This window comes from Strix aluco, chromosome 11 (assembly GCF_031877795.1).
Source record: "Strix aluco isolate bStrAlu1 chromosome 11, bStrAlu1.hap1, whole genome shotgun sequence".
Lineage (NCBI taxonomy): Eukaryota > Metazoa > Chordata > Aves > Strigiformes > Strigidae > Strix > Strix aluco.
In genome coordinates, this window is record NC_133941.1 from 18,573,040 (window position 1) to 18,595,851 (window position 22,812).

General features: G+C 54.8%; 3 protein-coding genes across 5 annotated transcripts; 1 reads left to right on the forward strand and 2 right to left on the reverse strand.

Annotated features, from left to right (window-relative positions):
- The first annotated feature begins 37 nt into the window (after positions 1 to 37).
- On the forward strand, positions 38 to 12,394 carry LOC141928087 (uncharacterized). Its single transcript, XM_074835750.1, has 3 exons — positions 38 to 594; positions 10,625 to 11,209; positions 11,876 to 12,394. Exons 2-3 carry the CDS (start codon positions 10,865 to 10,867, stop codon positions 12,392 to 12,394), a joined length of 864 nt encoding a protein of 287 aa, XP_074691851.1. The 5' UTR covers positions 38 to 594; positions 10,625 to 10,864.
- Positions 12,395 to 13,723: 1,329 nt separating this feature from the next.
- Positions 13,724 to 22,189, reverse strand: HYAL1 (hyaluronidase 1). 3 transcript variants are annotated; one of them, XM_074835848.1, is made up of 4 exons: positions 22,184 to 22,189; positions 14,469 to 15,403; positions 14,254 to 14,343; positions 13,724 to 14,164 (listed from the first exon to the last, which is right to left on the reverse strand). In XM_074835848.1, exons 2-4 carry the CDS (start codon positions 15,366 to 15,368, stop codon positions 13,847 to 13,849), a joined length of 1,308 nt encoding a protein of 435 aa, XP_074691949.1. In that variant the 5' UTR covers positions 15,369 to 15,403; positions 22,184 to 22,189; the 3' UTR covers positions 13,724 to 13,846. The 3 variants fall into 3 exon arrangements, with proteins under 3 accessions (XP_074691949.1, XP_074691948.1, XP_074691947.1); XM_074835847.1 differs by lacking the exon at positions 22,184 to 22,189 and adding an exon at positions 15,527 to 16,500 and having other exon boundaries at positions 14,469 to 15,399; XM_074835846.1 differs by lacking the exon at positions 22,184 to 22,189 and having other exon boundaries at positions 14,469 to 16,500.
- Positions 16,762 to 19,608, reverse strand: HYAL2 (hyaluronidase 2). Its single transcript, XM_074835845.1, has 4 exons — positions 19,566 to 19,608; positions 18,229 to 19,171; positions 17,504 to 17,593; positions 16,762 to 17,334 (listed from the first exon to the last, which is right to left on the reverse strand). The coding sequence occupies exons 2-4, from the start codon at positions 19,153 to 19,155 to the stop codon at positions 16,936 to 16,938; spliced, it is 1,416 nt and encodes a 471-aa protein (XP_074691946.1). The 5' UTR covers positions 19,156 to 19,171; positions 19,566 to 19,608; the 3' UTR covers positions 16,762 to 16,935.
- Positions 22,190 to 22,812: the final 623 nt, after the last annotated feature.

Below are 22,812 nucleotides of genomic sequence, written 5' to 3' on the forward strand. Positions count from 1 at the left end.
CGCCGGGCAGCGCCGCGCCCGCCCGGGCCCGCAGCGGCAGCTCCGGGATGGGTGCGGGAACGGGCACGGGCACGGACCCCGGCACGGACCCGCGCGGAGCAGGCTCACCTCTGCCCGGCCGCAGCCCCGCTCGCCCGGCCCCGGAGCCCCGCCGCTCGCCCGGCCCCTCCGCGGGGCACCAGCGGCTCCGGGGTGCGGGGGAGCGGCTGTCGGTGCGGGCTCTGCCGCCCTTGCCCCGGTACCGCCGCGGCGAGCGAGCCCCTGGCGCTTTAGGCATTCACTCGCTTTCTACTCAGGCTTTAATGTTGTTCAAAGCGAGCCAAATTTTTCAAAAATATCTCAATTTAACAGAGAGGGAGGTGGAGCGACTGTAGCCATTTTGCAGACCTGGATGTGAATGCCGCCAGCCTGGTAGAAGATAGGAATCAAAACTCTCTAGAGAAAAGGGCGTTTTATCAGCAACAAGCATTTAGCCAAGCTCAGGAGCAGCTGTGCAGCTTCTCCATGGAGTGGACAAGCAGAAGCCACAGTCACCCCAGCACAGACGTAGGGGTGTCCGAGCAGCAGCACACCCCACCAATGTCCCCAGGCAAGGTAAGGAAAGGATCCACCTTTCAGTGAGCCGAGGGGGTCCCAGGTGAAGCCAATCTGGGCAATTGGAGCCTGTAAGTGCACTCAGGGCACAGCCACCCTCTCGCTTTGTGCTGGAGCTTTCCCTGTCATACAGGATCCCTGAGGACAACTTGGCAGCTCAGGCTTGGCGACAACAATCCTCTAGTTCCTTATACTGTCCTTGTGGTGATATTTAAGTGTGTACATTATCACGTTCAAGTAGGGACCTATTATTTTTGTGGCTCGGCTTCATTAACAGCTTTGTAATTTTATTAGGTTGTCCATTTGAAATGAAGTAAATGGGTGTGCGTAGAAGCTTGGAGTCATTATCTCATCATACTGTAAGCATGTCCTGTACTTGGGGTGAGGAGCTGGAGAGGCAGCACTGTGCTCAGAGAGAGAGGTGTTATCTGTCCTTCTGTGTGTTTGGCCTTCAGAGATAGGCAAACAAGTTTTGGGAGGAGGAAACGCCACTGCTAATGAAAGAGGGACCAAACAGAAAATTTGGAAAGCTTAAGGAAGCATCAGTCTAAACCAACCTAATAATAAAAAATCAGAATAATATCCCTTTAAGATGAAAATGGTTGACATAAGCAGCTGAACTAAGATTTTTTTTTTAGTTTTTGCTTAAAATTCACGTGCATACCTCGGCAGGATGTCTTTTCCTCTACCTACCCATCTTTGTTCTGCTTCCCAGGTTCTTTCCAAATGATGTCAAGTCTAAGTTTGCTGTTTGGGCAGCAGGTTTCAGGCTCCCACTGGTAACATAAGCATTGTAACTATGCTGGCTTTGCCTGGGCATCATCTGATGCTTTAAAACTTTAGTTAACAAAGTACAGCTCCTTCAATGTTAATCACTTACAGATATTAAGCCACATGAAAGAAAGGGTTGGGTTTTGGTTGGTTTTTTTTTTTTTTTAAACAGGGAGTATTGCTTGCTTATCTCCAGATGATGATGCCTCCTGCAATGAGGAAACTCGGCGGCTGAGGTCAGTACGGTGCAAGTGATCGGTATCACTTCCTTGAAGAAGTGTGTGTGGTGACTCAGAGCAAGGGTTGAATTACTTCGGGCTGAGAGACTGAACACCTACCACTCCTCCAGTCCTAAGCTGTAGCAAAAGAGGTTGGTAACTCATGCAGAAATCCCTCTAGCAATCTGATTTTTTTAGGAACTGAGGGTAAGTAGGGGAGAAAAAGGTTTCACTGTTGATGTAATGCCAAGGAACAACCTTCTTTTCTTTTGGGGATCTGTCTAAGATCCAGCTCCTTGTGCATCCCCTAGAGAGCTGAACAGCTTCTTGACGTGCAATAGTGCAAGTGTTTGGCTCTATGGAGATGGAAGCTGTCTGTGCCCACCTTCTGGACAATACATAGCCCTTATTAAGTCCCTGTGATTTCATCTGAAGTATTAGTAATTCATTTGCTTTATCTTCTTAAGAAGCTCAAGTGACTTTATGAAACTGTGGCCTTTTCTGCATTAGCAAGCTTTGTTGCCCACTGTTAACAGCATGAAGAAGGGGGATGATACGGCACATGCACACAGCCACCATGTCACCAGTGCTGTTCTGGAGCAGGGCATTTATCACTGGCACAGATGGCATAGCTCAAAACATGATTTAGTTAACTCTGGTTTTGGTATATGACTCCTTCCAGCTTGGAGCAAGGGCTGCTTGCTGGAGTTGTTTGAGAGTTTCTCCATAAGAAATGTCCTGAGATTGTGAGCTCTTGGGATAAGGGAGAGGCCCTCGCTCTCATCTGCTCTCCCCTTGAAACATCTTATAGTCACGGTTTCTGGGCTTAGTGAAACCTTATCCCCGTGTTCTCTTAAAAAAAAAAAAAAAAGTTTAAAAAATGAGTTTTTTGCAGCTGGTGTGAAGCAGCATGAGCAGCAGGTAGTGAGACAGGGCCAGAAATGGAGCTTGGGGGGCTGGGCACTGCAGCTGTTCACCCTCCTGTGCTCGGCCTTAAAAATGAAGGAAACCCAACAAAATCACACAGCTTCAAGGATTCCTTACTGCTTAATGTTGGTCAAAGTGTTCAGAGTGAGCCCCCCTTTCCCCTCAGCCAGAGAGAAGTAAATCAGTAACAGCCAGAAATTTCTACTCCTCTTTTGGCAGAAGAAAAGGTTTAGTTGACCCGATTACCAGTTGCGAAGGCAGCATGGGCTGATAGAGAGAGCCTCGCCGCAGATCAAACGGGGCTCTTGTGTTTTCTTTTGGTGGTTTTTGTCTTCTGCTTAACCATGTTTATCCTCCTCCACAGCTTTTCTTCAAGGTGGGAAGGCAAACGCTAGCCCTCGGCCCCGGCAACACTCCTCCCATCGTCTGCTTGCGATCGGGCTTGTCCCTTCTTGTCTCAGGTGGTTTGGCATTGTGCAGCCGGCTGTGCTCCCAGAAAAGCTGACTGCAGGATACTAAGTTTGCAGAAGACTTAAGTGTTCTTAAAAGCAAAACATTAAATTGCTGATAAAGCAGTACTGGTATTAAAAGCAAGAACTGCTAGAAATCTTGGGTTGCGCTCAAGATCTGTGCAGCCAACCATTGATCAGGTTGTTGAGTTTTTGTCCAAGTTAGGGAAGTGTAGTTAATTAAGTAAATGGAACTAGGAGCAGATTCACAGAAAAAAAAATTCTGATCATTCATTTGCATTTAGGAGGACTCAAGCAAGAGAGAAGAGTTCAAGGTCAGTACTCACAAAGTTTCTGCCTGGGATATTTGGTCCCAGCTTGTGCTCAGACAGACTGAGCAAGCACGGTCATCCATTCAGAAAATCTTTGACTTAGTTCTGTGCCCTTCTCAGAAATAGTTAAATTGGAAACATTTCTACCCTTACGGACCTTGGAAAAGCTTTTGCCCTAAATGTGCTTTTGTGACTTCCAAGATCTACTTGCCCAGCATGTATTTCCACCCCGAGACTGAAGAAAAGGCCACAAAAATACAGCTTGCCTTCAGCTGCTTGGCAAGGGGAAGCATCTGGTTAGGCTTATCAGAACAACTTTGCTGTGACAGGCCTCAACTGCCTGGGGACACTGATGCTATTAACTCTTATTTTCACAGGTTACTTTTCTCCTGCTTTAGTGTGAGCCAATAATTTTCATCTCTGGATGACAATAACTTAAAGATGGGTAAATCAATGAGATTTTTGGTAACTATTTTAGCTAGGTTGTGGTTGAGTTCCTCAGTTTCATTGGAAGCTTTAAGCTGTTGGGTCCTTTGTTAAATTTCTTGGGAACTGGGCTGATGCAGGACTGTATTGCATTCAGTTAAGCCAGGTAACACAACTCTTTTAAAGATACTTTGCAATCTTTACCCAGATAAGTAAGTGTGCAGGAGAAGAATAAAAGGCAGAAACATCAAGTGGTGAACTGACAAGCAAAAGTTAATACAATACAATTATTCATGAAATCAGGCTGTACCTTGTTTTTCCTTTCTCTGAGCTATTTTATCTGTCCAGACTACAAGATCTTAAAAAATTAGGCGGACCCTTGTCCTGAGCATAGGAGCATGTTAAGGTACCCTGAGACTGGAGACTTCATTTATTTGGGAAGCCTTATCTTGGTGAGTGGGAATTGTCATCTCAAGCCTGGTCAGACTCGAAGAGCTTGCCTGGCCTTTCTCAGGCTCTTTGGAATGGGCAAATCTTGTTATGTGCATTGCTGGAGTGTTTGGCTATTTTTGTGCCGCTTGTTTTCTGTGCATGCAGCTGTAGTCAAGTGCTGCTTCTTGATCCCAGACAACTGAGATTTTCCATAACCTTTGACTAAGAAAAATAGTATCTTTCATCACAGCTCCCCTTCACAACAGGCAGCACGTAAGAAGATTATATAAATATTATATTAAGCACATTTTTGGCAAATTCCTTGCATTGCTGTTGCACTTCTTTCCACTAGTGTCTGTGTAGCAGAAGAAATAAATGGCATGCTTGGACCGTGGTAGAAATGAATACTCTGATATATATTCCTTCTATTTCACTTGGGGATTCCTCATCAGTTAACTGCCTTGTTATTTTAACTCTTACATCAATTTATCTAGCAAGAACCCAGACTGAGGCATTCTAAAGATGAGATCCCCTTACTCTGTGTTATTGGAAGGTATTTCTATATAAACCTGCATATGTAGAAATAGTTTCTTCTTGCTTAGAAAACAAAGGTAAGGCTTTCTTTGGTAGCTAACAGAAAACTAGCACTCATATTACGCCTTCTAGCCATAAGTGAATAGGGAAAGCTTTCGTGACTCTTCTGAGCAACACCCTGAAGAGGGTAGTTGCTAGTGGTGATTCTTCTTGGGCTCACCTGGTTTCATATACTGATGGGGAGAATGTAGCTTTACAAATGAATTCATTCAATTTGAATGTAATTACCTGATTCAGCAAAATCTATAAGCAGATTGTCAAAGCAAACTGAACAAGTGTCAGTACATGAAATTAAAAGCATCATAGGTATTTTTCAATGTGAATAAATGCAGCATGGATTTTTGACAGAAAACCTGCTCCATCTAACTAATTTTGATAGGGTGGCAGAGATGCTGGGGGAAAGGGGTAGCTTGTTTTAGGGAGGCTTTTCTGTTCTAAGCCAGCGAATATAGAGTCACTTGTGCCCCAAGAGCTGGTTTATGCAGTTAGGTAGAGCAGGCTGGTGTCAGATGACCATATTCAAAGGTCACAACCTCCATTATTTTATAAAAGGAGAATAAGATTAAATACAGACTGCCCGTTTTCCCAGCTGCCTTGAAGACAAGGAAGCAAACACATGCCTCTCTGGCACTGTGTATATTTTGCTGATGTTTTGCATAACACGCACTCCCCAGAGTATGTAGGATATTTGTGCTCAGACATCCACTGTAGTTCTGCATCATGCACCGTGACTGTATATAATATAATCTGGCAAAAGTCAGTCTTCCAACAGCACTGCACCTGCTATGCTGGATGCTGCAAGTTATCCGTGTCCTCTTACTTTCTTCACAGTTTTGTTTTTACAGTGAGAAAAGCTCGACCTCAAACGTTGAACCCCCTATTATCTCAGCTGATATCTGCTGTGTGCAGGTATCAGTTGGTGTGTATTAAATAAGATAGTGAAGAATATATGCTTTGTGCTGGGGGCAGGTCCAGCCCCAAAGTGGTGGGTATATTTTTCCCCTGCTTCAATTCCAGCTTGGTTTGTTTTTGCTGAAACTAACCCTGAACTCTGCCTAACAGCACAGAGGATTACAGCTATTTATGTCTTAATTGGGAATTATGACCAGTAATCTGTCAAATCAAATTTTTCCTCCTGAAAAGAGTTACAATCAAATGCTGGACAGTTCATACAAAATGTTTTGCTATAATATCCAGTGTTTGCTTTAAGTCTGCAGCAGCAGATTAGAGCAGTGTTTGGAGCACAGTATGGTTTTATGTTTAACATGTCATTGGAGGAGGATTAGTTTGCAAGGTGTTTTACACAGCGCAAGCAAACGGCTTCATTCAAGTCAGTTCACAAGCCCTTATTCTGACCCTCCTTGGGCTGTTGATAACACTCCTGCTGACTTACTAATGCCAACGCAGGACACTGATTAGCCTGTTTTTAAAATTCCAGGGTGGAAAATAACTAGGAGAGGAGTCACTGCCAAATCAGAGCCGCAGAAATGCTGCAAATAGCACGAGTGTTCTGCCTCTGATGGTCCTGACTGCAGTGAAGAACACAAACCACGCGCTTCCCTGACAGAAAATGTGGAAGCTCCTGCAACCCACAAACCAGCACTGCCTATGTAAGACTTGAAACACTGGCAAGAAAGGAGCTGTTCCTGCACCCACATTTTTGTGGTGAAAGTCCTGTTCTGGTGCCCAGCCCCATCGCTGGCAGATTTAAAAAATTATGGAACAAAGTAGGACAAGCTTCCAAGTGCAGAGGCGGTTTTGTTTATATAACCTGAAGCAGGGTCTGCTGTTTGTGCTGAATGTTTAAATACTTGCTGAGAGCCCGCAAACTGTGCTTCAGGGTTTACATTTTTTTTCAAGTAACTTCTGAAATTGCAATCTGTTGAATCAGAGGAATGACGGCTGATATCCCTGCTAGTGCTCTGAAACAAGGTATGTCAAATCCAGGGCAACAGCAGAGTCTGTGGCCCCTGAAGACCATTTCAGATCTTTCTTAGATCTTTTTTTTTAGATCTTTTCAGATCCTTCCTAGAAATACCTGAGCAAGAGAAAAGAAGTGGGTTATTTTCAAACACAAAACCCAAATTCAAAGAGACTGTAAGGAAGAGCCACTTTCATTTTAGGTAACTGGTAGCTAGAAGATCTTGTGTTCAAGTCGATGCTGCTCTGAGTGAGCAAAAGATGACAGGCTGAGCTGGGTTTTGGGTACAGGGTCTTAGATTCAAGCTTCTGGAGATTATTTCTGTAGGGGTTTGTATTTCACTTTTGAAACAGTAATCAGAAGTGAGCTTCAACATTGCATGTGAAAAAGTTGCAAGTTTTATTTAAAGTATTAATCAACAGGAAAGCAATGAAGCCTTGTGCACATCCCCATATATGCCAATAACATCAACGGTATTTGTTCTTCAAAGCCAGTGAAACCTCTTGCTCTGGGTAGCGCCTCCTCGAGCCACTCACACATTCAAGTGTCCTTGGAGGCAGTTTTTGCGCTGCCGCCTCCTGGTCTCGTGTTTCTCTGAGATACCTCTCCCTGAGTCCTCTTAGCTGCTGTGGTTGGGTGAGCTGCTCCCCTGTGAACTTTGGATGCAGCAGAGCGGTGCTTAATTGGTAGGTAGGTGGACTTTCTGTAACTGCAGCTAAACAGAGCAGCCAAGGTCTATTCCCAGACTCACACACCCCCCTGATTCAGCGCTAACTCGAGCAGCCGTCTCTGCTGACACTGGTGGAGTCCTGCCTCCCCTCTGACTGATCTGTCTTGTACTGAACTTGTGTTGGATTAAGGTTGGTCTCACACACACCAAGGGAGTTTTGCGGTCGCTTCATGCAGCCTGACATGGGATCAGTCATAGGAATACATTTTTGTTCACTTCTTATCCCCAGGGCTGTGTTAATTTATGTGCAGGTAGCAAGTTCTTGCTAGTCCAGAAACCTCAGCCAAATGCATCTCTCTTCTAACACCACCAAGCTGGCACTGATTATCAGCATCTCCTCCAAAAGCAGAGCACCCAGCACTCCTGTCTTCCTTTAGCTGCAGCACACTTGCTCAAGTATGAAGCAACCTGAGCTCTTAGCGATCGGCACTTGAGTGCCACAAGCCTCCGCTGCAATATAAATGGAATAAAAGGCATTTTAAAAACTCACATGTCATTTACTTAATTTCAAGCTGTACAGTTACTGTGACCTGCTTTTGGGAAGGATTTATTTCTTCCAGAAGAGCTTTGTACTCGAACATCAAGCCCAAAGGCCACAGGAAAAGCTCAGCACCCAGCGGCAAGGGCTGCAGGAGAGAGGGTCTGCAAGAACTTCCTTTCCGTTCTTCTGATTTTGGTTTTCTGACTTCTGTCCAAAGCTTTGGATGGAGTGAAATGCAATGACAAATGATAGCTAGTGGGGTCCTAAAACAACTCCTGAGGTCTCAAAATACAGTCACCCTCTTGGTCATCTAACCACAGGCATGAGCTGTTAATGCAAAGACAAAATTGGAAACAATATCTTACTGTCTGACTAAACCAACTTTGAACAATGTGGGAAATTTCTCTGTCTTTACTGATTTTGACGTTTTCAGTCAGGGAACAAGGCAGACGAGAACTTATTAGCTAATTAACAAGCCTCTAATTTCCAACTTGTATCTGAAAAGCCTGTGGATTGTTTGGGAGGGCTTTCTTGCATCTGTTTTATGCAAGACTTAATCTCCACCTTGCCATTCAGCTAAACTACTTTATGGCCTGGTCATATCGAAGCATTTAAAGGCTTCTCATTATTAGCATCTTCATTCTAGATTATAAAATAATCTTTCTAATTTCAGAGCAATCAGCAGTTCAATTTCCTCTGTTTGGGCTAGTTAACCGTAGTAAGTACTTATAATAAATTGGGTTTGGAGGTAACATGTGGTTTAAACTACCAGACAAAAAATACACAGTTGTCGAAATGAAAAACTAGGCAATGTAAGGACAGTTTTAAGTGACAGACTACCCTTATTTCTTGAAGCAGCACATGGAAAAAGCCTTGAAAACAATTTTGTGTGAACCCTGTAATGCAGCGGACAAGCAAGCTCTGAGCACAGCAGATTTCTCAGTCATCCTGAGCACAGAAAACAGGAGCTGGCGTGACGGCACCATAAGCATACTCCACCCAAGAGACATGGAGCAGCCCGAAATGTGAACCACACAAAGGCCTGGGGCCGCTGTCGGATTGCTGCTGGCACCTCTTGCTTTGGCTCCTCTCCAGCATGCTCCCGCCGAGCCTGGGCTTACTCCAGCGCTGCAGATGGATTTGCAGAGCACTATACATTTACAAGGCATAGCGTGGTTTTCAGATCTGAAAAAAAACCAACCCAGCAGATGTTCAGTGCTTCGAAGTTGTCTGTTGGCATGATGCGCAGTGTCTTTCTAGTCTCTGTTCCTTGGAGTCTGGAGTAAAACAAGCTATATTACATGAAATCCAGTGTCTTGGGTGTCTTTACATACACTGTAAGAGGCAAGGACTGAGGAGTAGCTACAATAGGATGAATAAAACAAATCCTCTCACACTTTTAAAACTATTATTTGAAGGTGACAAACTGTGTTCATGCCCAAGCTTGCATTATTTCAACAACAAGAAAAAAGAGCTGGTCTAAGTTTCCAGCCTCACTTTTATGTAAGACAAGCCAGAAGCCAGCACCTAGAGGCAGGGTTTCTTGCAGTGCTTATGCAGCTTCTGACAGTGTTAGACCCTTCTGCAAATCCAGAGGAAGCCTCTCTTTCCTGATGCCCATTTCAACGCTTAGTTCAGTTAATGGATTGAGATAACAAATTTCTATGCCCAGCAGAACCCCACACCAACCCCTAACTTGAAGCATATTAAATGACTAAAAGCTCCAGACACACAGCTGTGATACCTTCCAGGCACAAAGAAGACTTGAAATTCATAGTAATTTTCTTTGTGTGAATAACAAGGTGAACTTTGCTTTCAATTCCAGCATTTCATACATGGCAAATATCAGATTCTCTGCAGCTTGGGAGGCGTGCGTTTGAGCAGTCATTAAATCACATTCCACATACAAAAAAATACTAAGATAATATTGTTTCCAACATTTACCAAGCTATCTCTATAAGAATTAGATTAAACAATTCATTCTGGGCCAAAATCCAATTATGACTAATTTTTTTCAGGGGCCACCAGCATGGCAAAGAGCTTGGTAATAACCCAGTACATGTTTCTGAAAGCTGTGATGGGGGAAATCCAAAGGTCTAATCTTGTCTCCATGGGTACCTTCTCAGATCCTTATTCAATGTAATAAAAGAAATGAACACGTCAGCTGTGGTAATTCTGCAGAAATCAATTGCTGGTTAGTGTTGGGGTCTGTATGAGTGCTGGGGATGCTCACAACCCCAAGCTATTCTAGCCAGGACGTTGGTGTTAGTAACTGCTTTTTGAAAGACATTAGTTTCCTGGAGAGACCATCTTGAAAATGGATGTTTGGAAACGTTTTCATGGTCATAGGGTTTTGTTGCCAAAACTGATACAAGTGTGTCACCTATACAAGCTCTCCTACCTGTTACACCTAATGCTTCTGCCCTGTGCTAGCCCACTGAAAAGGCAGGAGCCATGTACCCAAGAGCGAGGAGAAATAGCAAGTCCCTGCCATGCAGTTTCCCTTCCTTCTTTCTTTCTGCTCTTCAGAAAGAGCTGTCATCCTGCTCTGGCTCTGTATTGCAATGCCACTAGAAAAAGCGGAGGATCAGAGGAATCCTCCTCCTTTTCCCCAAGGCTTTCCCTGTGTCTTAGCCTACCTCCTCCTGTGCCTGGCAGAGGCTTTTTCCTACACACTTGCTGCTCTTTGCGTTTAGGTGAACACAAAATACTGGCAGCTTTAAACATCTTGGATGATGTTTCCTTCCAGTGGGCGTTCAGCGACAACAAGGCCCGATGGCTCTGGGAGTGCAAAGCAACAAGTGTTCTTCAGCAGGTTCTCCTCTGGCCACTCTGGAAGCTTCTGCCAGGGCACCATGGCAACCATCACCGTGGTGTCCCACATGCATCACGGCAACGGGTCAGGAGAGCCCACTAGTACCAACAGTCAGCAGGTGGCAGTTGGCCTGGGCTAGCTGACTGGTAGGACAACGCCTGGCTGTCCAGGGCGATGGCCAGCAAGGGAAGCTTCGGTCCAGCTGGGACAGAAAAAATGGAAAGAGAATTTTCATCCCTCAGCTTTCCACAGAAGCTTTGGAGCATAGTGGAAAGCGACAAGTTTCAGTCCATTTGGTGGAGCGAGAGCAGAAAATGCGTGGCCATCAATGCGGAGCTCTTCGAAGAGGAGGTGCTGAGCAGGGAAGGACCTCTGCGTGTTTTTGGCACACAGAAGATGAAGAGTTTCCTGCGGCAGCTGAACAACTATGGATTCACCAAAATGCGGCGGGATCGCCAAAGATCTGCCTACCTGCCTGAGTTCCTGGCAGAAGAAGCAGCGGCTTCTGCTCACCACCAGGTACAGCAGTTGCTCTGCACATCAACTAATGCTCACAATAGTCTTGGGGGAGAGACAGACCTACACATCAAATAAGGCCTTGCAATAGAGGAGGTGGGGATGGTAGCACACGGCCTGGTTTTAATTTCCTCCTCAGGTCATTTTCAGGAAGGTTTGAGTTAGTCTTTCTGACTAGTAGGAATGCAGCTAAAATACAGTTTGGTTGTATCCACTGAGTCTGAACCCGTTAAATGGAAAGACAGACTCAGCATAACCTGATTTCTCTCAATGTCTTTGCTACGCGTCTTGCTGTACCAAATCTGAAACCTTCCTGGGGCAGCTGCTGAATGCCGAGGAGATACATCTAAGGACCATAGTATTGCCTGCTTGCTCATATCCACACAGAAGCTGCTGAAAAGTCATGGTATTTGGCTTTCAAAAGCAGTTTTTCTGCTTTTGAAAATTCCTACACTGCTCTGTTCCTTGACGGCAAAAGCCCAGGAGTGGCGATGACTGAACAGAACCATCACGTAACATTTTAGCCTGAGCTTTAGGCGTCAAACGCCTCTCAGAGTCCTTTTCAATGCCCATGCTCGTCTTTTGACACTCAGAGTCTTAGTTCTCGTAGCTTGGGGTTTTCCAGCCTTGAGATGGCGTCAACTAACTCTTCACCTTTGTTTTTTTTAGATACTCCACTACTATAACCCCAGCTTTAACAGAGAGCATCCCCACCTGCTGGCACAGTGCAAGAGGATAGTTGGCCGCAAACGGAGAGCCCCGAAGGCACCGGAGGTGGACAAAAGGCACCCGGCCAGCAGCCCAGATGGTCAGTCTGCAGGGGACACGCCAGCATCTCCACCCGTGCTGACCATACCCACCAAGCGACGGGCTGAATCACCTCCCAGCCTCGGCAGTGCCCATCCATCTCCACAGGCAGCTGCTCTCACACCTCCGGAGCCTGCCGGAGCAATAGGCAACGTGGGGTTCACCCTCGGCCAAATCCTGGGTGGCCTCCAGGATGCTGCTGCCGCTTCTTCACTGATTGCAGCGCTCATGCTGGGAATAGCCACAGGTCTGGCGGAGCCACTCCAGAGCCAAAGCCCAGCAATCCCCCACTGCCCCACCTGCACCTGCAGCCTGCTGCCATTGTGGCCCAGCCTGGCACATCCTAGAGAGAGCGTGGAGAGTGGGCAGCAGGGCATTTAGTTAGTAGTGTTGATAATAGATAAAGCTTAATAGAGTTGGTAATAAAATGAGCCTAGTAGAGTTGGTAATAAACCTTTGGAACATAAACCTTTTCCAGTTGCCCTGTCCTGTTTGTGCAGCACAGCCCCAGGGAGAGTTCCTATTTCACCACCCACAGACCAAGCAGAAGCAACTGATCTGCCAGCAGCTGAACCATTCCTGGTCAGATCCCAACCTCATTGGTTAGCACTAGAGAGTAAAAGCCAGGATGGGTGTTGCATGGTGCATGCACCCGGGATACTCTTCCCCATGACAGCTATGAATGAGAGGTCCTCTCTTCTGCAGAGACATTCTCCCAAGGCCATGCCACGAGATCAGGAACTCGGAAGTCCTGGAATTCTTTAGGTGACACAGCTGGGCCATAGAGCCATGGCTCAGCCTTTCCCAGGAAGAGACAGCCCATTACCCAGTGACTGAAAGTACCTCTGGTAACAGCATTTATCAAGGACCAGTTCAGCAAAGAAGATTTAACTGAAGGATCTAAACTAGATGCTGCTTCATGCCATCCTTCCTTTCCACTGAGCAGGAGGTTCATTTTTTGGTGAGAGCTGGCTTGTCACACATGCTGTGAAGGATGGTCCTCACTTTGCAGTGGTTTACATTAACCAGCATAAGACATAAGGGTGCAAGTTTCCAAGTCCCCAGTCAGTAAACACACAGTGCTACACAGCACACTCCCATCACGGAGAGATTGCCCAAATTATGGCCTAAGATCAGACAACTGAGCATGGGATTCCCCCACCCAAAGTCGAACATCCAGATGAAGGGGCCAACATCCTCGTCTAAGCTGGAGCAGGGAAGCAGTGGATCATCTCATGCCTTCTCCCAATTAATTGCTTTGAAATAGCTATTGCTGAGTCAGCAGCTGGGTTACAGAAATTGGTGCTATTTCATATCATTCTAGGGCTGAAGTGGTTTGCATATAGTCATCCAGGAGAAAATCAAAGTGGGGTGCTGGTTGCACACTGCAGCCCTCTGTGTCCAGTGAGGGGCTGGGGGGTCCCGCAGTCCCCCAGCTACAGCCGCACAGGCACGTCTTTTCACCCCATCACCTCTGCTCTCTGGCTGCTCGCCATCATTTCCCCTTTTCTCATCCTCTTCCCTCATTACCCCCCTTCCTATGTGCTTCCCCATAAATTTTTTCTTTTTTCTAGCTTCTCTGAGGCGTAACACTCCCAGACCTTCTGGCCCAATGCACGGCCCTTAGCAGCATCCTGAGGCACTGCCGGTGCCACAGGGGGACCCTCCCTCCCCAAAACATGCTGTGGTGAAAGACAAGGAGACGCTTGTGGGTGCCTACCAGTTTTATTAGCAGCCCTGCGATTGGGTTCCCAACCCCACAGCGAGGGTACTGGGGCACAGGGCGGTGTCACCCTGCCCACCCCGGTGTCCCCAGCATGGCGGGGGGGAGGGTCACTCAGTGAAGCCCTGGGTGTCGCAGTGGGGTCCCTGCCACTTGTCGTAGCACTGACATCTGAACTCCTTGGCCAGCCGGGTGACGTCGTCACTGGACTCCAGGCTCTGGGCCACCAGCCAGGGCTTGCCAGCTTGCAGGTCGATGGCGAAGCGGAAGGGGTCGAGGTGGAGGAAGCCCTGCTTGTTCTCCTGGCGCACGCAGCGGCCCCGGCCGGAGCACAGGCTCTGGCTGCACAGATCGGCGCTGGCTGTCACGTTGACGATGTAGTGGCCCAGGGGCCCCTCCACGTAGTCCTTCAGCCTCAGGCACATCTCCTGCAACGGCATGCGGTGTCACAGCCCTGCGCAGCCGTGGAACGGGGCATCCCCGTGGGCAGTGGCATGGTGCCACCAGCTGCACTCACCTTGGAAGTGCTGTAGTTGAGGCTGCCCCAGAGGATGATGCCGGCAGCGCCCTGAGCCGCGCTCTCTCCGATAGTGTTCATCAGGTCCTCCTGCACCCAAGGGGAGAGAAGTCAACGGTGCCCAAAGCCCTCACAATGCCCCGGCAGAGCTGAAGACTCCCCAGTGCCAACCCATCAGCCCGACAAGTGCCCACCGTCCCCCACGTCCCCATCACCTGGGAGAGGAAGTCAACGGTGCAGTCAAAGGCGATCTGGGAGTAGGGCAGGACGGGGATGCCGCTGCTGAGGACGCCACGCTGGACAGCAAAAGCCTCAGCCACGCGGTGTCGGACATAGGCGAGTGCCTTGTTGGTGCCGTTGAAGGAGGGAGGCAGGTAGATGCTGGGATAGAGCGCCCGGCTGCTCTCCCAGAGCCACCCCAGCTCCTTGTTCCTCTGCTGCTCCACCGCCGGGCACGTCCCGGTGTAGGGCAGGCTGTTAAAGTTGTTGTTGTAGCAGTTGGGGAAGCCATAGAAACCCCAGTAGCCGTCGGGACGGAGGGTCTCGCCCAGCTGCAGGGTCTGCTGCATGAAGTTGCGGGCGCTCTGCTCAAACTGCTGCTTGGCCGTCTGGTTCACCCGCTCGGGGGGCCACTGTGGGTGCTGCTGCCGCACCAGCTCCTCCGACTTCTGCCGGTAGATGTCCATGGAGGCCCAGTTGCGGATCCACAGCGGGCGCCACTTCTCCCAGTCAATGACAGCCAGCCCGCCATAGGCAGGGCTGGGCAGGGTGACCTTGATGTCCCGGGTGGCCTGCTGGAGGTGGGCCTGCAGGCTGGCATTTTGGGGGAGCCCCCCGTTCACTGGCACCCCCTCAGATGTGTAGTAGGGGAGGAGCCCCAGCTTCTCGCTGTAGAAGAGCGTGATGTCCTGCCCAATAAAGGACTGCTGGTTGTTGGCCAACACATCAAAGATCTCCAGGTTGAGGGTGACATTGTACTTCTTGGCGCAGCGCTCGGTGGGGATGTTCCAGACGGTGATGAAGGGGCGGTTGATGAGGACGGGGCCGGGCCCCCCAGCACTGGCCAGGCCAGGCAGGAGCAGCAGGAGGATCCAGCAGGACCACCCCGATGCCATGGTGCTGGTGGGCGCAGAATAGGTCCCAGAGCTGCCTGTGGGGAGCCAAGACAGACTGAGACCTGGGCAGACCTCGACGCTTTTATCCCCAGCCCAAGCTGGGGTCAGCATTAATCCACACCCCCCGTCCCCGAGCGGTGCCAGTCACCCAGGGTCACCTCTCCCAGCTCCTCATGGGAAGTCCCCAAAGTTATCAGTAGCCGAAGCCCAGCACAGCAGCCCCGAAGGGGGGACGGCAGAGTGCCAGCCCCAGTCAACGACTGGCAGTGGCGGGCCTGGCTGGGGAGGAATGAACAGAGTCAACACCCGGTGACGGGCCGGCGATGAGCTGGGCTGGAAAGACAAACACACACGGACAGGGTGGGGGGGCAAGGTCACGGTGACGGACGTGGGCTGTGCCGGGCGGGCACAGCTGGGGAAGTGCGGAGCATTAAATGGCAGGAGGAGGGCACTGCTGGGGGGAAGCTCGCAGCGTCGGGCAGGACACAGCCCAGGACCGGTGGTGGCATCGGAGGGCACCGCTGGGGGACACTCAGCGTGAGGGCGGGAGCCACGGGACGGCAGCGCCTGGGGCCACGCACAGCAGCCGAGGGGTGCGGGCAGGGAGGCGGCGCTGCCACGCAGGGGCCGTGCCGTGCCCACGGGCACCCCACGGACGGGGCAGCGCCGCACCGGGAGCGGCCGCAAGGGCCCGGGCAAAGGCAGCGCAGGGCTGCGCCGGGGACACTGTGGCACGGGGACAGGAGCCACGCGGGGGCACCGCTCGTGGACACTCGTGGCACAGGACAGCGGCGCTGAGGGACAGCGGCGGCACGGGGGTGCCCCGGCCCCCGCAGGGCTGTACCCACCCCCGGCGTGGCGCGCGGGACGCCGTCCCCACGCCGTTATCCCGGTGCCGAGGGGGCTCCAGGCCCGCAGCCCGGATCCTGCCGTGCCCACGGCCCGCGGGGCGGGTCTCGGCCGGGGGCGGGGCCACGCCGGGGAATCCGCGGGCAGCCCGGGGCGGGGCCAAAGGCAGGGGCGGGGCCGCCGCCGCCTCCACGTGGGTGGCCCGGCCGTGACCGCATCCCGCGGCTCCCACTCGGCGCGGCAGCGGCACCCCGGGGGAAGCGTCAACCCCCGCAGCCCCCCGGTGCTCCCACCCCAGCGAGGCTACGCCGGGGAGCAGGCGAACCCCTGTGCCCCCCCCCCCCCCAAATCAGCCCACACCCCGCTCACACTCCACCCAGCTTTATTCGAGGTAAAGCACTTTGGTGTGGGGCAGCGCACAGGGGCTCAGCACCACACAGCACCCGCTCCCTGCCCCCATGCCCCCTTGCCCCCATCCCTCTCCTTACAACAGGAGAGGCCCCCTCACCCACACCCCACCCTCCCTCCCTCCCCATGGGGGGCACCTGCCCCACAGCAGGGAGGGCAGATGTGGGGCAACCACACAGCTCTCCCCCCCCACTGAGGGGCAGCCCCCCCATAACAAGCTGCCTCACAGGCAGGCTAGGGATATCTTAAATAGGTCCCCTGCACCACCACAGAAAGGGGGTGCTGGGGGGGCCAGCTCAGTCCAGGGTCATTAGCCCCAGCTTGCAAGCAGCAACAGCAGCCCAAGTCCCAGCGGTGCCAGGGGGTCAGGGGCATGACTGCGGGGGCCAGCGGGCACGTGGCAGCTGCTGCCCTGCCAGCCCTGGTAGCAGTGGCAGCGGAAGTGGGTCCGTAGGAAGAGGGTGTCAGCAGAGGACAGCTGGCCCTCGGCCCAGAAGAGGGGGCGCTGGGGGTGGTCCCCATCCCGGTGCCGCAGCTGGAAGCTGGTGGAGTTGAGGTGGAGGAAGACATCGGCGTTGCTGTCCTGGCGCAGGCAGCGGCCCCGGCCCTGGCACAACACCGTGCTGCAGAGCTGTGCTGCTGTTGTGACGTTCACGATGTAGCGGCCCAGGTCCCCCTCCAGGTAGTTCTTGAGGATCTGGCACGAATCCTGGGGGAAGGGAGCATCAGGGGCATGTTTGATGTGCCCCAGGGAGAGAAGCACCCCAGATGGAGAGGACACCCCAGCCTCAAGATACTGGTCCTCCTCTGGGAGCAGGTGACACCACCCCCCACCCCCATCATCTGCCTCCCCAGGGGCACGCTGACCCCAAACCTACCCGGTTTTTGGTGTAGTCTGCATCACCCCAGAAAATGGCCCCGGCTGCACCCAGCGCCGCACTCTCTCCGATGGTGGAGATCAGGTCCGGCTGCGGGGACAGAGCCTGGTTACTGCCCACAGACCCCACACTGCACCCACACCCCCCGGCACAGTGCGCTCCAAAGAGCTCACTGTGGGGTCAGGGAGGCAAGACCCATCCCTGCTCCAGGCCACAGGGAGAGGGGACTGTCCCAGCTCCTTGGGGACAAAGCTCCCCACCACCACCCTCCTCCTCAGGTACTAAGCCAGCACAGCACAGGGGCTGTGGGCTCACATATCCCAGGGTCTTGGCTGCCAGGACCCAAGTGGTACCTCCCAGGCTCTTTCCTGGTGGTGATCCTGCTGCCAGACACCTTGCCCGTAAGGGGGGCAGTTTGTGGAACCGCATCACCCACCCACAGTGGGGCTGAGCTGGGGGTCCCCACACTGTGAGCCCCACTTGGAGGGAGGCAGGCAGGCAGGCTGGGAACCCCTCCTGCTCTCTGGGCCCAGCACCATACCAAAGGGTGCTGCTCCCTACCCCACCCAGAGACAGCCAAACCATGGGGTGCCAGCAGCACAGTGAGGGTGGACACCAGCCTCCAGAGCCACCCTGCTCCAGCGGAGCACAATGGGACATGGGCAGACCCCAGAGCCCAGGCACCCGGTGCTTGGGACAAGGACGTCCCAGTGGCACAGCCCTACCTGGCTGAGCACGTCCAGCTTGCGGATGTATGTGGGCCGGGTGTAGACAAAGACAGGCAGGGAATAGCCATCGTGGTGCTGCTGCGAGATGCGCATGGCCTCCATCACCCGCGCCCGCACGAACTTGCGGCTGTTGGGGGTGGAAGCCAGGAGGACGTCGAGGTAGATGGAGGGGTAGAGGGCCATGCTCTCCCTCCAGAGCCACGCCAGCTGGTCGTTGCGTGTCTTCTCCACATCCGGGCACTGCCCCGTGTAGCTCTCCTTGTTCTTGCTGTAGTCATGGTTGTAGCAGTCGGGGAAGAGGTAGAACCCCCAGAGTTGCTTGGGTCGGAAGCTCTTGGCCATGCGCAGGGTCCTCACCATGAACTGCCGGGCGGCCGACTCAAACTCGAACACGGCCTGCTTGTTCACCTCCTCGGGGGACCAGGTGGGCTGCCGCTGGTACACCAGCTGCTGTGACACCTCCCGGTAGATGTCCTTGGGCTTCCAGTTGCGAGCCCAGATGGGCCGCCACTCCTCCCAGTCGATGACGGCCAGCCCCTCCTTGGCGGGCGAGCGGATGTACTTGCTGATGCCCTCCTGGAGGCGGGCAAGGTGCTCGGACAGGCTGCTGTTTTGGGGAACACCACCATTGATGGCCACACGCTGGCTGGTGTAGTAGGGGTAGAGCCCCAGGCGCTCCTTGTAGAAGATGGTGAGGTTCTGCCCCACGAAGCCCTCGTTGGGGGAGGCGTGCAGGTCAAAGAGGCTGAAGTCGAGGGACACACGGAAGCGGGGCTTGCAGTCCTGGGTGGGCACGTTCCAGGCCACCAGGAAAGGCCGGCGGGTGAGCAGGGGGGCAGCCGACGGCTTCTCGGGGGGCTGCCGGGCCAGGGCCAGCAGGGCCAGCCAGGGCACAGCCACCGCCGCCGCGCAGCCCCCGCGCATCCTGCCCGACGGGGGCCTGGGGGCAGCGCGGAGAGGTGGGGGTCAGGAGCGGGGTGCGAGCAGGGGGCGGCTCTGCCCACACCCCCCCACAAGGCAGACCCTGCTCCAAGCCCCCTCCCCACACCCCCCCGCCCGGCGCAGAGGGATCCCGGCGGGGTGCGAGCAGAGCCCCCGGGGGGGCTGGTTCCCGGGAATCCCGGTCCCAAGCGGTTCCGCCCGCTCCCGGTCGCGGTTCCCCCCCGCCGCTCCCTCTTGCTCCCGGTCTCGCTCCCGCTCCCCGCCGCTCCCCCGGGTGCCGGCGCGGCGCCGCCTTTGTCCGAGACCGGCACACAAAGCGCCGGGGCGCGGCCCCCCGCGGCCCCGCTCCCCGCCCGTCCTGCTCCGCTCTCGCTCCCCCGCCCGGCTCTCACAGTGGCTCACGCCATCCCCCGCCACGGGCTCCCGCCGGCGCCGCCTCCCCCCCGCCGCCCGCTTTAAACCTCCCCGGCGCGCACCACCCGCGGGGGCGCCGCCTCCCCGCCCCGACCGGCCCCGCCCCGGCCGCGGCGCGCCGGGGTGGCGGCGCGGACCATCGCGGGGCCGCGGGGGCGCGGACCGGCGGCGGACCCCCTCGCGCACACACCCCTCCGTGGGGCCCCGGCAGCGGGCGAGGCGCGACCCCCCCTCCCGTCCCGCCGCGCTTGGTACGGCCCGGGAGGCCCCGCCCCCCCGCGCGGCGGAAGGGGGCGGGGCAGGGCAGCGGGGGTGCCGGCAGGGGGCGCCGCGGGGCGCGGGGGGGGGGGCGCGAGGAGCCGCGGCCCTCGGCGGGGGCGGGGGAGTGTCCCCAAAACGGTAGTGACCCCGGGGCGGTGGTGACCCCAAAATGGTGGTGTCCCCAGGATCAGGGTCACTCCAAAATGGTGGTGACCCCAGAACTGTGGTGACCCCTGAGCGGTAGCAACCCCAGAATGGTGGTGTCCCTGGGGCAGCGGTGTCCCCAGCACAGCAGTGACCTCAGCACAGCGGTGTCCCCAGCACAGCGGTGTCCCCAGCATGGCAGTGACCCTGGCACAGTGGTGTCCCCGGCACAGCGGTGTCCCCAGCATGGCAGTGACCCTGGCACAGCAGTGTCCCCAGCACAGCGGTGTCCCCAGCACAGCGGAGTCCCCAGCATGGCAGTGACCCCGGCACAGCAGTGTCCCCAGCACAGCGGTGTCCCCAGCATGGCAGTGACCCCGGCACAGCGGTGTCCCCAGCACAGCGGTGTCCCCAGCATGGCAGTGACCCTGGCACAGCGGTGTCCCCGGCACAGCGGTGTCCCCAGCACAGCGGTGTCCCCAGCATGGCAGTGACCCCGGCACAGCAGTGTCCCCAGCACAGCAGTGACCCCAGCACAGCAGTGACCCCAGCACAGCGCTGTCCCCAGCACAGCGGTGTCCCCAGGGTGGTGCTGGCCCGGGCAGGACGTCCTGTGCGGGGCCGGGGCAGTCAGTGGTGCTGACTCAGCCGCAGCCCCGCGGGTTTCCTGCCCGGGGGACACACAGGGAGGGCCATGGAGGCAGCGGGGCTGGGGGGGCTTCCTTCCCAGGGCGCCGCCGAGGCTCCGGAGGGTCCCCCTGTGTGGGCAGAGGGACAGGCAGGGCCCAGGGACCAGCTATGTGGCAGTGCCCGTGTCCTGCCTGTCCCCTGCCTGCTCTGGCCAGGGCTGGCCCCGGCGGGCTGGGGGCCATCGGGGTGCCCCCGCAGAGGAAGCGCCGGGGCCAGAGCGCAAGGGTGTGCCGGGGCCGGCGGGGGAAGGAAGCGGGGCTGAATCTGCGGAAGCGCTCCCCAGCCGCCCGCCAGCTCCCCGGGGAGCGGGAGGGAGTGCCGAGCCCGGCATTGTTCGGTGCCGGCGGTGCCAAGCCCAGGGCCGCGGGCACCCGCAGATGGCTCCAGTTAGCAGGACCCGCTTGGGTGTCAGCTTTCACGGCGAAGCTCCCACCCAGAGGGTGACGGTACCGCTGGGGACAGGCACAGCGTCCGGGCTGGCTGCTCCAAATCCAGGCTGCACCCCATGGCTCGGCCTGGCCCGCGGGCAACACCAGCCGGGAGAGGGGCAGGGAAGGCGGCCACTGGCTGGGCGTTGCCTGCCAAAGCCCTCGGGAGAGATTGTGGGGAGCCAAGAAATCCCAGTGCTGGCGGGTGCTGCCCTTCCCCTGCGGGCAGTAAACAGGCTCCCTTCGCCGGCGGCAGAAATGCCTAAAATTTTCCATCCCCCGCGGCCTCGTGCGCTGAAGGTGACCAGCCCGCTGGCAGCGGGGTGGCCGGAGGGGTCACTGCTTTCCGCTGCCGGGAGGGCTGGAAGTCCTCAACGCAACGCAGCTTCTCGCTGCCATCCCCTCAGCAGGGCTCGGCATCGCCTGCCTCGGTTTCCCTTCTCCCTTCCCAGAGGGAAGGCCCTGGATTTTGGGAGGGGGCAGCTGGACGGATCCAGCCTCCCCTCCCATCTCACCCTGCTGAGCATGAGATGATTATAAGCCATTCCCAGCAGGTCACGAGAGCAGAGAGGGGCGCGGGGCGGTGGAGGTGGGCAGTGTCCAGGGTGAGCCGAGCAGGCGAGCTGCCCCCCGTGGGCAGCCGGGTGGCTGAAAATCCCTCAGGGATGCTGGATAACGGGGCGTTAGTCACAGCCACTTGTGCCAGACAGGTCGGGACAAGGTGCAAGAGGAACTTGGCTCGGGGACAGAGCAGCCGTGGGGCAGGAGGGGAGATCAGCACCCACCTCCGCCCCGGGCCAGGGGCTGCAGGCACAGCCCTGCCCCGCAGGCAGCAGGAGGGGGACTGAGGTGGCCCCAGCAAACACGGAGATGCTCACGGGGCCGGTGAGCCACAGCCACCACCTTGTTTAATCTCGCCGAGCCATAACACCCTGCGCAGCCACCCAGTCCCCCTCAAGGCCATCACGATCCATCCCTCCTGAGGTTGGGGCCCCTATGGATCAACGGGCAAAAGTCCCAGAGCCTCGTCCCCCACAAGCTGGAGCGTTGGCAGGACACGCCGCATCACTCACTCTCATTACAGCTTTCGTCAGTGGCTCATTTCCGAACCGGCTTGCGCGAAGGAAATGATGAGAGGTGGTGGAGGCTGCAGGAAAACATTTGCAGGGCTGCCGGGAGCAGGACGTGGGGCACAAAGTGAGATCACGCTCACCCCACGGACAGTCAGCACCCCTCAGGGACGGGCGGCATCCCGGCACAGGGTCACGCCGGGTCCGAGAAAGTCATTGGACCCTGGTGATTAATGAGGCACTGATTTGGCAGGGCAGGAGATGAAGGAGCGGACAGGCGGATCCTCCCCCCCACGGGGCGCAGGCGGACAGACGGGAAGAGGTTGGCTTGAGGCTGGGCTGCCCACGGACACCCAGGTCCCTTGCTGCCTCCCAGGTCCCTCCGGACCTCCCTCCCCACATGGGAGGGGAGAGGGGCCTGAGCTCCAACCCTATTGGGCTGAACAAGAAAATTACATGTATTTGTATAAACACATTTTAGTTATATATTTAAAGGATGTCACAGCAGCTATGAGGAAAGTCAGCCCGACAAAGCCACCATCTCCTGCCAGCACCATGTGCCAAACTGGAGCACCTGGAAATGGCCGTGACTCACAGTTCCTTCACCACCTGTTCAGCCACGCGTGCACAAA

Excerpts from the sequence above, each read along its gene's own strand:
- LOC141928087 (XM_074835750.1), top strand. The coding sequence starts at position 10,865 with ATGGCCAGCAAGGGAAGCTTCGGTCCAGCTGGGACAGAAAAAATGGAA. Across the intron at positions 11,210-11,875 it reads CGGCTTCTGCTCACCACCAG|ATACTCCACTACTATAACCC; the intron begins GTACAGCAGTTG and ends TGTTTTTTTTAG.
- HYAL1 (XM_074835846.1), bottom strand. The coding sequence starts at position 15,479 with ATGCTGACCCCAGCTTGGGCTGGGGATAAAAGCGTCGAGGTCTGCCCA. Across the intron at positions 14,344-14,468 it reads CCGTTGACTTCCTCTCCCAG|GAGGACCTGATGAACACTAT; the intron begins GTGATGGGGACG and ends CCTTGGGTGCAG. Across the intron at positions 14,165-14,253 it reads TCAACTACAGCACTTCCAAG|GAGATGTGCCTGAGGCTGAA; the intron begins GTGAGTGCAGCT and ends ATGCCGTTGCAG.
- HYAL2 (XM_074835845.1), bottom strand. The coding sequence starts at position 19,155 with ATGCGCGGGGGCTGCGCGGCGGCGGTGGCTGTGCCCTGGCTGGCCCTG. Across the intron at positions 17,594-18,228 it reads AGCTGGACGTGCTCAGCCAG|CCGGACCTGATCTCCACCAT; the intron begins GTAGGGCTGTGC and ends CTGTCCCCGCAG. Across the intron at positions 17,335-17,503 it reads CAGACTACACCAAAAACCGG|GATTCGTGCCAGATCCTCAA; the intron begins GTAGGTTTGGGG and ends CCCTTCCCCCAG.